Here is a 14,535-nt window from a genome sequence, read left to right on the forward strand (position 1 = left end):
AAACGCAGCCCGGTGTGCACCGCTCGGAACGGGGCGGTCCTTTTATTAAAAAATAAAACAAAACAAAACAAAACAAACAAACAAACAAAAAAACCAGCGGAATTCGGTTTGCTTTACTTTGGCCCGGGGCAATGCCTGCAGCTCCCGAGCCTCCTGCCCCGACCCCAGCCCGACGGGTGCGGGTGAGGGGCCTCTTCCCCCAGGCAGAGCGGGGCCGGGAGCTGCCCCCTCCCCGAGACACACGTGAAACCCAGAGCTTTTGTGTTACAAAAATAGTCCGTGCTTTATTTACTCTGTGGTAGAAAAATAACATCGCCAGGGAACCAGAGGTTCTGGGACACGGATGGAACGGGCCGGGGGGGAAGAGGGGCCCCTTCCCGCCTCCGTCGCCTCCTGCCCGCCACTCGCTGCGCTTCTTTCCTCCCCCCCGCTCCCCCCCCGCAGTGGTGCCGGAGGGGACCGAGGGGACGCACCCGGGGCCGTGAGGACTCCCCGCAGCCGTCGGGGGCAGAGGACGAGATGGGGACCCGGAGGGGACCCCGACACCGCAGACTGCCACCCCCCGCCCGCGGAACGGCGTCACCGCGATAGAACACCGATGCGCACACGTACATCCTTAGTGGCGGCTGCAGAAAGCGAACCCGTGGCCGGGCCTCCCCGGCCCCCCCCGAGGCTGCGGGGAGTGGGGCAGCACCAGCGCGAGCAGAAGCGGAAAGCCGAAGCTGGGCCGTGTAAAAGGAACATACAGGAAAAACCATGCGACAAATCCGCTGCCTTTTATACAAGGGCATAAACATCAAAGAGCTGGACACCACCCTGCATTTGGGGACAGCACAGAGCAAATCTGTGGGGCGAGAACCCCCCCACGGCCGCCTGCCCCCCGGTTGGGCACAGAGACACAAACACGGCACAGTCCCCGCAGCGCTGGGGGCCAATGTGGGGCCGCGTGGCCGCCGGTCACGACTGGGCGTGGGGGATCCACTGACTGTCCATGGGGCGCCGCAGCAGCTCCTCCACGTGCTGGGCCACGTCCATGGTGTCGTCCAGGTCGAAGTCGCCTTCAGGGTCCAGCACGGTCTCGGGGCTGCAGGAGGTGAGGGGGTGAGGGTGTGGGCCAGCGTGGCTGCGGGGGGGTGGGGACGTGATACCTACTTCTGCGTGTACATGTTGTAATGGGGGTGAGAGCAGACGGCCGGCGACGGAGCCTGGTCCATGTAGGTGCCCCCCCCAGGGACGGCGTCACCTGATGCGCTCACAAACCTGCAGGGATGAGAGTGGGTGAGTGGTGCGTGGGTCTTGGGAACGCTCATCGCCTCCTAGCAGGGATCCAGACCCCGCACACGCTCCTCATCTCAGTCCCCAGTAGCAGCAGCCACCTGCAGGGTCCCAGCCCTGTTGGCCATGGGGAGATTTGGGCTCCCAGAGGAGCACCACAGCCCTTTGCTGCTGGGCACTACGAGCTGCTCATCCCCAGCACCGATGCGGCCAGCGGGGCACCGTGGCTGGGAGCGACCCAGCCCAGCAAGCCAGGGATGAACCCACGGGACCCCGCACACTCGCACTTACTCTGGCACAACTTGCTTGATCTGTGGCTTCACGTACCCATCCACAGCTTTAGCTAGGGGAAAGAAGGCAGTGCTGAGGCGCAGAGCTGCGGGCACACTGCACGCTGCAGAGGGGTGGGGGCCCCCAGGGCTGGATGTGCTGGCAAGCCCAGGCCCTCCCCAGGGGAGGTACGGAGGAGTGACGCGTGAGGGGTGAAGGGCAGCGCTACCTGGCGTGGACTCACAGAGAACCGGCGTGTAGTACTTGGAGAAGACCTCATCCTTGGGCCGGTCGGGGAACACATAGATGAGGTAACTGAGGTCCCCGAGGCGGTCGGCCAGCGAGCGGATAGAGAAGTCCCTGGTGGTGAAAGGCATCAGGTTCCAGAACATCCTCTCAGCTGGAAGACAAGAGAGGGCACCGCAGTGATGCCTGGGGTGAGCCTGAGACTGTGCCGAAAATCCAGCATTGCTTCCTGAGCTTTTTCCCTCCCCCAACATCTGGGGACAAAACACAGCGTGCCAGAAAGCAGGAGCTGGAGGGAATGAAGGGGAGCTGCAGGCAGGTGCCGGTGGTGCCGGTGCCAAGCAGACACAGGAGGTGCTGAAGGAGCCCAGATGGGGACACGGGGATGGGGGCGGCGGGGGCTGCACTCACCGGAGTCGAACTTCCACGCGATGGTGATGCCGCCGATCTCCGAGTCACTGAAGCGCAGCAGGAAGGTGCCATCGGGTTTGCTGATGAGGAGGTCGTGCGCCTGCTGCTTGTTGACGAAGCCCAGAATGGCCCTGTGCAGAGCGAGGGCGTCAGGTGGGCGGTGCGGGGCCGTGCACGTGGGGCAGGACGGCTCTTACCCGTCATTCCAGTGAGGCTTCAGATGCTTCTTCAACACCTCCATCACACCGTCAAACCACTGCCAGAAGGTGTAGTTCCTCCCAGGCAGATTTTCCTGTGGAAAGCCGCAAAAAATCAGCGCTCCTGCCTCCAAACACACGGCATGTGGCGGAGACCTGGATGGATGCTGCAGAGCTGGGAACCCACCAGCCCTCATCCCACGACACCACGCAGCGCAGCCCGGGGAGCACAAACAGTGAGCCCCCCAGGGACACAGCACCGCAGCCTCCAGACATGGAGGGCAACACCTCCTGCTCCGCTGCAGCCAACACCTGGCTGGGTTTTGCACTGATCCAACACAAAACAGCTCTCTTTGGGCATAAGCGCTGGCACCGCAGTGCAGCCAAGCCCATCCTGGCACACGGAGCACCCGCTCACCCGGTTGAACTGGGCCCAGGACACCGTGGTGCTGCTGTAATCCTCCAGGTGGGAGCTGGTGCTGTTGAAGAGCTTCTGTGCCAGGAACACTAAGTTCTCCTTTGTCAGCCCACGGCTGCTCTGCACCTCTGCCTTGAACTTCATGTTGAGTGCCTCACAGAGCTGCGGCCACTGCACTTTTTCGGGCACGGCGAAGGGCACGCGGCCCTGGGGAGGACACGGCACAGAGTCAGCATGGCCAACACCCGGCCTCGGGCACATCCCCACTGGGCAGCCCTGCTCTTCGGCCCGAGGCGGATGGAGCCCACCCGACCCCCCCCGGCAGCAGGACTCACGGGCTCCGCGAAGGCGTTGTCCCAGAGCACGGTGGCCGTGGCGTTGTTGTCCTGGCTGCCATGCACGATCACCACCACCGGCAGGGACAGCGTCTGCCAGCGGGAAGGACAGCGGCACAGAACTGAGATGGGATGTGGCGGGACCTCCCCCCGCCTCCCCCCCAACGCACCCCAAATACACGCCCCATCCCGCTCCCACAGCTCCGTGTGTGGGCACGGTGTCCACAGTTCACCCATGACCGATAGCTTTACCTTCACCTGGAAGACCAACTCGTTGCCACCGACGCTGAACTGCGACTCGAAGAGGATGGTGAACTTCTCCTCCGTCACTGACTCAGCGCCGCGGCGGTCCGAGCGCTTGATCCGCTTCAGGGACTGCAGGGACAGAAGGGGGAGCCCATGGAAGGAGAGCGCAGGACAGACGGGGACACAAGGGGTGGGCACAGGAGGGACGCAGCATGGATGACGACATAAACGGTGACCACAGGGCACACGGTGCGGGCAGAGGCACCAAGCACAGGACTGCTGGCTCTCACCATGTTGCGGAAGTGCGCGCTGAGCGTCCCGGTGGCCTGGTGGTATTCCATCACACAGCAGTTGTTGAGAATCTCCCCACTGCTCTCACTGTGTGAGGACAGGGGGTCAGGATGGCAGCGGCCCCTCACACCCCCAACCCCGCTGCCTCCAACATCCCCATTCCTGGCCCCTCAAGCATTACTTGCGGGTGCTCTCATTCTTCAGCAGGGCCTTGGCTTGCTGCTCACTGATGATGGTGGCCTTCACCTGGGGGGGGTTCATGTGCACGTTCAGCTTCCCCCCCACCAGGAGCCGCACGGTGGCTGCAAATTTGGTCTGTGTCTTCAGCACCTGGGGAGGCTGCTTCTCGATGATGAAGGTGCTGGGGGGCAGAGTGTCAGGCGGGCAGAGGAGCCCAAAATGCCCCCCACCCCCCGAGCTGCCCCCCTACCTGGTGACCAGGGCGGAGATGATGTCGGTGATGGTGCCGTTCAGCTCCGACAGCATCTCCTCCACGGGGCCGGGGATGGGCAGCTGCTGGCACAAGTGCTCGGCGCGTCGGATCTGCTGCCGGTTCTGCCAAATGATCTCCGCCAGCTTCTCGCACCTGGGGGGCAGCGGGCTCAGCACCCACCGTGGGAACGGACCCGGCTCCCCCCTCCCGCAGCACCCACCAGGTCTGCAGCACATCCAGGGTGCCCTCGGGGGGGCCGCCGTTGCCCGCCAGCTGCTGCCGGCGCTTCCATTGGATCAGCTCATCATCCAGGATCGTCGTCTGCTGTTTGCGCAGCAGCTGCAGCGTCTTCTGGTGCTTCTCGGCCAGCTCCTGTCGGGCAGGACGTTGTCACAGCGCACGGGGTGGCACGCAGCCGCTGTGGGGACAGCCCCCGGCACTCACCACACGGTACTGCTGTAGTGTCTGCGCCTCCCGGTGCAGCCAGGCCTCCAGCGACGCCTTCTTCTGCTGCAGCGTCGTCTCCCGTGAGAGGCGCTCCTGGGGACCCAGCTGGGAGAGCTGGGAGAACTGGGCTGGGGATGGGGACAGCGTTAGGGCACGGCCAGCGCCCGGCCCCCGCCCCCCCAGCCCCTCAGGCACCTTGCAGGCGCATGTTCTCCTGGTACTGGATGATGAAATATTCCTGTGTCTGCTGCAGCTTCTTCAGCTCGTTCTCTGAGTCCTGTGTGATGAGCCGCAGCTCCTCGAAGGTCTGGTTGATCTGCAGGTGCTTCTGCGACATGGCGTCCACCAGAGTGCCGGCGGGTGAGGGGCTCTGCAGGGGCACGGGAGCAGTGAGCGCGGCTGGGGATCCCCTCTGGGATCAAAGGGACAAAGGGACCCTCCCCATCCCCACCAAGAGCTAGAGGGCAGTGAGCACCTCCCCGTTCCCCCTCCATCACCCTGATGATGGAGACCCCCCGCACCCCCACCCTGAGGACCATTCCTCACTCCGGTGATGCCCGCAGCCCCACTCACGTTGTTCGCCTCCCGCACCAGCCTCTGCTCGTGGTACAGGATGTGCCGGATGCAGCGCACCAGCTCCATGGGGCAGCGGTCGTACGTGTTCTGCAGGGATGCGAGCTGAGCCGGGTGCGGGGCAGGGAACCCCAGTCACCCCACTGCAGCCCCCTACTCACCTGCAGCTGCGTGACGTAATGCCCCAGCTTGATCTTCAGCAGGAAGCCATCTTCACCCACTTGGTGATCCGCCTTCTTCTGCAGCTCCTGGATCAGCCCCTCCAGCAGCTGCGTCGCCTTCACGTTCTCCTGGGGGTTGTCGAGGTCGATGGAGTCCCTTTGGGGGTGCAACGGAGCAATGGCAGCGGGGGGGTCAGAGCAGAGGGGCAGCACGGTGCTGCGGGGCTCGGTGCGGGCCGACTCACCACGCCTGGCTCTCGATCCACTGCGACAGGTAGTGCCGCACCTCGATGGGGAAGTGATGCCCATAGAGCGCCTGCATTTGCCGCAGGGCTTCGCCCTGGAGCTGCTGCGCCTGGATCCACACCGCCATGGCTCACCACCTGCGGGGACACATCGTCAGCCCCGCGCAGGGACCCCACGCTGGGCACCCCCAGAGCCACCCCAAGGGGACGGGGGGGATCTCAGCTCTGTGTCACCGCTCCGTTCTAGGAAAAGCCATCGGGCAGCTTGGAGCATTCACGAATGGCTCTGCTGCCTCGGCCACTTTGCTGCGCCACGGACTCATGGTCAGGGAAGCAGAGGCAGGGGGCTGGCGAGGAGCTCCGGTGTCAGTAGGGCCGAGCAGCCTCAGCGGCCCCAGAACCACAGGTTCTGGATACAGACACACAGCCCTGGCATCCCCACTGGCAGGGAGCAGCCACGCACACAGCACACAGAGCCAGGACTGCGGAGAGACGGCACCTACCCAGTGCCAGACCTTTCCCCCGCTCCCCACCCTACACAGGAAGAGGAACAATAACCGAGTTGGCTAAAAATGATTTTTTCCCTTATAAAAAGCAAGGAACGTTTCCTCATTCACAGAAGAGACAGTGAGCTAGAAATTCTGCTAGGCCTGGGGGAGGCAATAAAAACAGAAAGCAATGAGGAAAAGGGTACAGGGGGAGGCCGATAGCAACGCACGCGCAGGCAGTTAGCAATTGCTGACAATTGATAAGAGGCACTGATGGAAATGCCGCCGCTGGCAGAGCTGCAGGGGATGCCAGGAATGGTTTTACTGCACCAGGAAGGGATGGAACCCTGGGAGCAGCCCAGGCCCAGCACAGAAACATCAGCACGGACAAAAGAACAAACAAATGTTGCTCTCCCTATCAAGAAAATGGTGATACATTCCATCTTACAGTAGCAGAACACTTCCTACTCCACTTGAATGGGTTGTTAAGCAACAAGTATTAATCTGCTGCTGCGGTCAGCTCACTGTTAGGGCGCACAAAACACTCTGTTTTGGAGCAGGAGATGGGAACATCGCAGTGGGAATGGTGGGCAGAACAGGAGCACTGCGGGGGGGATGCAGGGCAGCCCCGAAATGCACCCCATGGGCACTGGGATGATACCCGCAGCCAAAGAAAAGTATCACTGATGCAACCACAGGCATTTCTCCACACTGCTTGTTTTCTGCCTCATCCACAGGCTGGGGAACCTTCCCAGGAGCTGCAGGGCTTTGGAGTGCCAGCAGGCAGCACAGTGCTGCAGCTGCTGTGGATTCGTTGTGTGTGGAGCTGCCCCGCCATGGGAGCTGCCCACGAGCACAGCAGACGTTCCCAAAAGATGCAGAAACGTCTGGTGCCACATCCCCATCCCATCTCCATCCCATCCCCGTCCCCATCCTCGTCCCCATCCCATCCTGAGGACACGGCCCCAGCAGCCATGCCTTAGTTGGATCCATCCTCCTCCAGCAGCACCAGGGTCAGCTGCAGCAGTCAGCCACATGCACGCTCAAACAAATGCAAGAGACAGATAATTGCAGTGGTTTAAGCTACTTTGCATTTAGTTAGTCCTGGCAGGGAGCTATAATCCCACCCATTACCACAACTCGGTTAACCAGCAGCAACTCAACAAGCCACAGCAACTTGCCTGCCGGTGACTTAGTGCTTGCAATGCTGCACACACAGCAGGACAGTTGTTATGGAGGGGGAAAGCGGGGACAACTTGGGGAGGGGTGCCTGGCAGGGCTGAAGGGGTGGGAGATGCCAGTAGCTCCACTGCCCAGTCGTCATTACCAGATTGGCTGCATAGTGGGTGGAATGCACACAAAGTAAGTTTCCTAGAGGACTCGAGGCAGCAACATGAGGGAGCTGGGAGCACCTCCGAGTCCAGGGGTGGCCAAGAGACCCAGCCGGGGCTGCAGTTGGGATGGGCTGTGGCCACTGCCAACATTGGCAAGCCTCAGAGCCTCCCAGGCACAGCGGCAGGCTGGCAGCCAGCTCCAGCCATGAGTTGCAGGAAAGCCACAGCCCAGCAGCAAATAGAAAAAGGAGGGAAATGTCTCATAGGGCGAGGCTGGCAGACACAATCCTGTGCGCAGGGAGCATGCAAAGCCACAGCATGGCCAGCACCTGCCCAAGGGCCGCTGCCCCCGAGCTGCTGCTGCCCTGGTGAGCCGGCTCCAGCTGAGTGCGGGGTGCTTGCAGGATGCTCCTGAGATGCTGTAGGATGCTTTCTGCACATAGATGTGGAGTGCTCGCAGGATGCTCATGGCACACAGTCCTGGGATGCTCGCAGGATGCTCACAATGCACAGCTGCAGGATGCTTGTGGGGCTCTCACATCATGCTCACAACACACAACCCCTCTGGGGATGGTCCCCGTGCTCACACCAGTACACCTACCGGCCCCGGTCCCCCATGCGCCCTGAAGAGCCAGGGAAAGTGCTGGGGGGGGGGGGGAGGGCACCAAAAGGGCTGTGGCTGCTGCTGCTGCTGCCCCACGTGCCCCCCTCTGCCGCAGCAGTGCCCGCACTGCCCTTTTGTGGTGCTCCCCCAGCCCCAAGCAGGGGGGTCTGGGTGCAATTTCCTCCCAGCAGGGAGCGGCCCTCCTCCCCCCCTCCCCCCCACGTTGGTGCTAAAGCTGCGGTGCCGGCTCCATAGCAGCCCTGCGCCCGCCACAGTAAACACACGGACACGTGGTTTCCCAGCATCTCCGGAGCCCACGATCTCTTCCAGGTCAGAGATGGCCTCACCGGGGGCCACAGGGCTGGACCCCGTGCACCGCGCGGGTTGGTGCTCCCGGGGGGCACCGTGCCATAGGGGGGGCCCACATCCCCCAGAGAAGGGCAGCTCACACCAGCTCTCAGCCAGGGCTGGATGCGGCCCCGTCCCACCGGCTCTGGAAGAAGCGATGTCGGCAGCCAGCGGCGGCCGCTCGGCACGTGGATGGCACCGGTTCCCCCACGCAGACACCCGCGTGCTGCCCCCGCACCACCCCGGGGATGCACACAGCCCCCCGGGCGGCCCCTCTCAGCTGAGCTCCCCGGTGCCGCCCCAGCTCGGCCTCTTCACCTTCACACGTGGCCGCCACGCATCGCATCCCGCCCTGCAGACACGAAGGGTCCCGCGTGCCCCCGAAGGGCTCCACGGCCCGCGGCCACTCCGGGCTCAGAGAGCCCCAGGCACGGTCCCTGGCTCCTCCGCGGCACGGGGCCGGCAGATGCGGGCTGGGTTGCCATCCCCCATCCGCACACTCATCCCGGGGCCGTACTCACCGGGGTCCGCTCGCTGCAGCCTGCAGGGCAGCACGGCGGTGGCTCCGGGCAGGCGCTGCCGGCACAGCCGGGTCCCGGCGCGGCCGTTTTGCAGGCTGCGTGCTACAGGAAGGAGCCGAGAGCAGCTATTTCCTTCCAAAATGTCAGCTGCCTGCGCGGCCGGGCAGCGCTGTGCTCCGGCTGCTTCCTTCCACCACCTGCACAGCGCAACCGGGGGCACAGGGATGGCAACCCCTGCCCTCATCCCCCCCCGCAGCGGGATTCGGCCCCGACCTGTGTGTGGGGCTGGGCCCCCTCGGACGCCACCCCCTGGGAGAAGCGCTGAGGATGGACGTGGGGGGCTTTGGGCTCACCTGCACCCCGCGGCTCCGCACGGCATCGGGGGCTGAGCCCCCGGCCCTCGCCTGCCCCGAGCTCCCCACAGAGCACCCGCTGTGCTGGGATCAGCTCTGCTCGCTCCTTCTACGCCCGCGTGCGGTTTCCAGCTTTCGGCTGCGAGGTGGAGGCAGTGGCGGGTTCAGGAGAGCTCCTTCTAGAAGCTCGGCGCTTTGATGGGGTTTGTCTCGTGCCAAAGAGCGGCAGCAGCCGAGGGCTCAGCCCCGTGGCACCGAGAGGCAGGGGGATCAGCCCCTGCCACACTGTGCTGGGGAGCAGAACGCCGGGCCACCGCTGGCACTCAGAGCTGGGCAGCGATGGGGGAGAAATTTCCTTCCCAGCAGCCGCCAGGCAGAGGCGCGGTGCCCACTCTGGGCTCTCCCATCCGGCAGAGGCCACGCAGCCCTGCAGTGTCGGGAGCCAAAATGGAGAACTTGCAGAGCACAGGAACAGGGGAACCCCAAGTGGGCCCGGCAGCACTGCGGGGAGGGCGGTGTGTGTGTCCTGCATGGGCAGGGACCGGCGTCTGCTGCCCAGCACCAGCCTGGGGCCAGCAGGAGTGCCCTCACGTAATATTAATCAGAGACATTAACATTCATTTTTATTTGCCCTCTCGCACTCGAGGGTTTGGGAATGCGTGGCTCCCCCTTCAGATTTTCCCTTACAACCACAGAGGCTCAGCTGCCTACGTAAAAACCAAACCATCAAAATACCCAGTGAAATCCCAGTGAAATCCCTCGAATCCAGGGGCTGACAGCAGCTCCTGCACACTACAGCGCAGCCCCAAACTTCTGACCACGTGCAGTGCTTTCCTGATGCTACACAACACCACCAGAGCTCAGCCAGCACCTCCTGCGAACACAGCACCACGCCGGGCACACTGCTAATCCCTGCCCGGGAGCTGGGCCGGGTGGGAGGATGTGGGGATTAAGCTCATCACAGCATCGAATTAGCCCCGATTTGGGTCTGCAGACACAATTTCATTTTATCTGTCATGCCTCAGTGAGTGCACACAATCACACTAATCCATTCACCTGCCAAGCTGGATTTGCAGAGCGGAGCCCATTCGGGGCAGCGCAGGCACCAACTGCCCCATCCCAGCAGGAGCCGGCAGGGGTCACCTGCCCCAGGTCCTGGCACAGCTGGCACGTCCACATGGCACCGCAGAGCACCCGGCTGCATTAGAGCTGGGCGGGCAGGCAGAGCAAGCGCTGCCGCAGGGAGGGAGGCACGCAAGCGCCCAGGAAGCTGACAGAGGGAATGGGAATAACTCAAAGAGAGCCGTTTGCCAGAACAGTTCTCATTCAGATTGGCACCGGGGCCGGAGGTCCCTCGTGCGGTGGCACAGGACGCAGCCTTGGCTCTCACGCCTATGGAGCCCGCAGACACGAGGGGAATTGGCCGGGTCCCGCACCGCAGCTTCTGCCGGCGCACCGATGGGGAGCAGCAGCCGCTCCCCCAAAACATTTCCAGGAGCGCAGGGTGAGTAACGGGTTTATAAAAGGAGCATGCCAGGCCGAGACAGCTGTGCCACAGAGCCCAGAAGAGCCGGAGCTCCTTTTTAACGGCACCACAGGACAGGGATCATTTTACAGCTGTACTTCAGCCCACGCCGGCGCTGGGATGCGCCACAAGCGGAGCTGCCTCTCCTCCGCTGAGAGCTGCAGGCGGCAACGGAGCGCGCGGAGCACAAACCCGGCGCGGCCCCACCGGCAGCCTTTTCCCCAATTCCCTCCCCGGGCACAGCCGCGCTACAACCCGTATTTACATATCACAACAACAGGAAGACACGAAGTTAAAGCGAAAAACGGAGATTGCAAAACTCACCGGCGACTGCTTGAGCGAGGATCGCGTCGTGAGCGCGCTACGGCCCGGCTGCGGCATTCCGGCCGCCAGAGCCGCGGCGCGGGGCCGGGCAGCAGCGCATCGCCGGCAGCACAGAGCAGCGCACAGCGGGGAAAGAACGCTGCCAGCCCTCTGGCGCAGCGAGATGGGAGGATTCTGCTTTATCAGCAAGTCAGCTCTCCCCTATCGGCCAGGAAGCCGCGCTCACACGCCTGCCTCCCCCTCGACATTTCCCAACGAGGCAGGGAGAAGCAGTTCACGGCAACGTACCTTTTATCAGCCAGCAGATGTTGCTAGAACTGTTGCTGCGTGTAACATTCAGGCACGGCCAGCGCAGCTCGCAGCCCCGCGCTGGACACGCGGTGCCAGGGTAAACACCCCCACCCCCCTCCTCCCGGGATCAAAACACTTGGGGGTTGCAAAATAGACACCCCATGAAAGGAAAGGCACGCCACCGCCACACCACAGCTGTCGAGTCCGCTTCACCCGGAGCACTCGGAGCCGGGGACAGCTGAACCCAGGCGGCAGCCGGAGCGACACGGGCCGGAGCGCAGCCCGAGCGCAGCCCCGCTGGGGGGAGCAGGAGCGGTGCCAGCCCCCCACCGGAGTCGGGCAGGGGCACGGAGCCCCGCAAGGCGGGCACCCCGCCGGGTCCCGGGCACTGCCGCGAGGTCTCTCAGCCTTACAGTAATTCCTCGCAAACCAAAAAGTCATTTCCCAGCTGCCGGGGCCACTTTACTGTATGCGGCGCGGCACCGTCACCGCTCGCCGCCGGCCGCCCACACGCTGCAGGAGCGCAGGGAGAAGGGATTTTTCACACGCAGTGTATCTGGGTTTTACTATCACTCGAGAGACGGCTGGGAAACCCCACGGCAAAGCCCTCGCAGCCCGTTTGGAGTCAGCACTTCCCCTGCAGCAGGAGGGGAGGTCCCACAGACGCTGTGTGTCACCCCCAGCACTGAGCCGCTCCTCATCCCCGAGCACTTGGGAGAGCATCCTTGGGAGGCCGCGGCCCGCCCCAAAGCGTCAGTATCGCACTGCAAAGGGACGAGGCGGGCACACCAAAGAATCCACTGCTAGAGGCCGAGCACCGCAGGAAAAGCCATGAAACGTGAAGCTGATGACAGCAGCATGCAGCACGTGGCCCCAGGAGAGACTGCCTGCACCTCAGGGCTCCTCCTGCCACGCTGCAGCACAGCACTCCCCTTCTGGTGGGAATGGTCTCCATTCTCACACCCAGACCTCAGGAGCCACAGTATCTCATGCACGATCCTGACAGCTCTGGGAGCCCCCACGCTCGCTGCTGCCCCGCTATGGGCAGGTGAGCAAATATCCCCAAAACCCACCTGGAGCCGCTTGTCGGGCCCACAGCACAGCTCTCCTCCTGCACCTCCAGGTACAGACTGCTCTGATGGTGTGAGCACAGCACGGCTTGAGGCTGGCCCGGCCACAGGTACCTGCAGTGCTGCCCGGGCTACCCAGCACTCAGTGCCCCACGGGTGGCAATACCAGGGCTCACGCAACTCCGTGCTGCAAGGCCACGGGCTTCTCACAGCCCCAGGGCAGCCCACGCTGTGCTGCCAGCGAGACACACACCTGCCTGCACCCTCCACGCTTCCCAGGGATGTCAACAAGTGCTGACGGCATCTCAGGGCGCAGCCCACATTCCCCCAAAGCAGCGGGGCTGAGTAGCACTAGAGCACTGCTCCAGACTACGTGCTCCAAAATCTCCAGTCCTGCACGGGCTGATGGGGACATCCTGAGCCGTGTCCTGCTGTCAGTGAGCACTGCTCCGCACTGCACCTCGGTCCCACAGGGCCACATCCCACCCCACACCGTGGAGTGCTCCCGGATGAGATGGGGTCCCCTGGCGCAGCCCTCACCAGGGCCAGTGCTGGCAGCCGGGGGCACCCAGCTCGCCTGTCTGGCACGAGCTCACAGCCCTGACAGCTCCCATACGGCAGCAGACAGGTCTCATTCCCAGGGGTCGGCTCTCATTCCCAGGGGTCGCAATCAGCCCTGCGCAGCACCGGCCGGCAAGCGGGTTGGGCAAAAGGCCACCATCAGTGCCGTGCAGGGCAGCACTGCTGTGCCCGGCTTGGACGAGGGATTTATTTTCCATCCCGTTTCAACTCTGCCCAGCACAGAGCCCGTGCTGCTGAAGACCCATAGATGTGCCAGGGTCCCCGCACGGCACCGTCCCCAGCGCTCCGTGCGCGCTTTCAGAGCTCCCCTCGGGATCAGCCCCGCGAGAGGCGGCCCCAGCTCCGCGCTGTTCCGCTCCCCGCCTCGGGATGCGCGGTGGCTCCGCGCAGCGGTCGCGCAAAGTCCGCGCAACCTCGGGGGCGTGCGCACGGCCCGGCCCGCACCTGCCGGCCCCGGGACTGCCGCTCCCGTCCCGGTCCCAGGGGAGAGCAGTGAGGCCGCGGGCCGCTGTGCCGGGCCCCGCCGCCAAGTTGCGTTCGTCCGCTGCGGGTTACGAAACACCCAAAATATTTACTGAAGGGAGGAGAAAAATAATTGTAAAAAAAAATTACTCCGCCACCCCCCCAAAGACGCAAACTAAAACAACAAAAAAAGGCGAAACAAACCAACCAAAACCAAAACAAACCGACAGATCCCACCGCCACCTCCAACCCCGACGGCGCCTTCGCACGGCCGCCCCCCGCAGGTGCCCAACGCGCGGCCCCCCGGCCCGGCCCGGACGCAGAGCGCTGCGCGGCGCTGCACGGCCCGTTCCGGCCGCCCGGGGCCGCCCCCCGCCCTGTTTACGGCCGCGGAAAGCGAAAGCGGCGGCGGCGGCGCGGCCCCGTTCGGCGGCGATGGCGGCCCCGCGCCCGTTCCTACCTGCGGCCGCGGCGGCGGCTGCGGCTCCGCTACTCCGGCGGCTCTCGGCGCTCGGATCCGCCGCCGCTCTGCCCCCTCCGGCCGCCCGCCGCCGCCGCCGCCGCCGCCCGGCCCGGCCCGGCCCGCGAGCACCGCCCCCGCCGCGGCACCGCCCCGCGCCGCACCGCCCCCGGCACCGCCACCGCCCCCGGGCACCGGCACCGGGCAGCGGTACGTGCGTCGGCACCGGGCACCGGCGGAAGCACTGGGCACCGGTACCGGGCTGCTGGTTCTGGGCGCCGGCACGGCTCCTGGGCGGTAGCGCCCGTACTGGGCGCTGATGGGCGCCAGACAGCGAGCGGTGGCACGGGCAGCAGTGCCGGTACCGGGCACGGACAAACGGCAAGGGCCTTTGCGCCGCCACCCCGGCACGGAGCGCTGGGCCCGGGGCAGATGCAGGCTTTGCTCGGGCTGGCGGGGGGAGCACAAGCCAGCAGCGGGCATTGGTGGCGGGCGTTGGGGAACCCGGTCCGGTACCGGGCTTTGGTGCTGGGGTTCAGCAACGCCCGCCAAGCACCCGATGCCAGTCCACCGTTTCTTGTACCCCCGTGTCCTCCTCCCTTGCTGGGAGCAGCGCTGGGTGATT

The 14,535-nt window shown here is 64.4% G+C and overlaps 1 protein-coding gene across 5 annotated transcripts; it reads right to left on the reverse strand.

Moving 5' to 3' along the window:
* Nucleotides 1-9: 9 nt before the first annotated feature.
* Nucleotides 10-14,052, reverse strand: LOC100546986 (signal transducer and activator of transcription 5B). Of its 5 annotated transcripts, none has more exons than XM_085211094.1 (19): nt 13,911-14,052; nt 5,549-5,686; nt 5,304-5,460; nt 5,143-5,232; nt 4,765-4,939; nt 4,567-4,697; nt 4,343-4,494; nt 4,120-4,275; nt 3,871-4,050; nt 3,689-3,776; nt 3,405-3,527; nt 3,153-3,245; nt 2,818-3,024; nt 2,400-2,494; nt 2,203-2,333; nt 1,790-1,945; nt 1,567-1,618; nt 1,153-1,260; nt 10-1,084 (listed from the first exon to the last, which is right to left on the reverse strand). In XM_085211094.1, the coding sequence occupies exons 2-19, from the start codon at nt 5,674-5,676 to the stop codon at nt 958-960; spliced, it is 2,349 nt and encodes a 782-aa protein (XP_085067220.1). In that variant the 5' UTR covers nt 5,677-5,686; nt 13,911-14,052; the 3' UTR covers nt 10-957. The 5 variants fall into 5 exon arrangements, with proteins under 5 accessions (XP_085067220.1, XP_085067216.1, XP_085067219.1 ...); XM_085211090.1 differs by having other exon boundaries at nt 1,775-1,945; XM_085211093.1 differs by lacking the exon at nt 13,911-14,052 and adding an exon at nt 11,334-11,358 and having other exon boundaries at nt 1,775-1,945.
* Between the last annotated feature and the right edge of the window lie 483 nt (nt 14,053-14,535).

This window comes from Meleagris gallopavo, chromosome 29 (assembly GCF_905368555.1).
Source record: "Meleagris gallopavo chromosome 29, MGAL_WU_HG_1.1, whole genome shotgun sequence".
NCBI classification, from domain to species: Eukaryota; Metazoa; Chordata; class Aves; order Galliformes; family Phasianidae; genus Meleagris; species Meleagris gallopavo.

Bases quoted from the DNA above. Each gene is read 5' to 3' on its own strand.
- LOC100546986 (XM_085211090.1), bottom strand. From the start codon at position 5,676: ATGGCGGTGTGGATCCAGGCGCAGCAGCTCCAGGGCGAAGCCCTGCGG. The intron at 5,233-5,303 runs GTGAGTAGGGGG...GCATCCCTGCAG, and splicing joins ATTACGTCACGCAGCTGCAG to AACACGTACGACCGCTGCCC. The intron at 2,334-2,399 runs GTAAGAGCCGTC...CGCTCTGCACAG, and splicing joins AAGCCTCACTGGAATGACGG to GGCCATTCTGGGCTTCGTCA.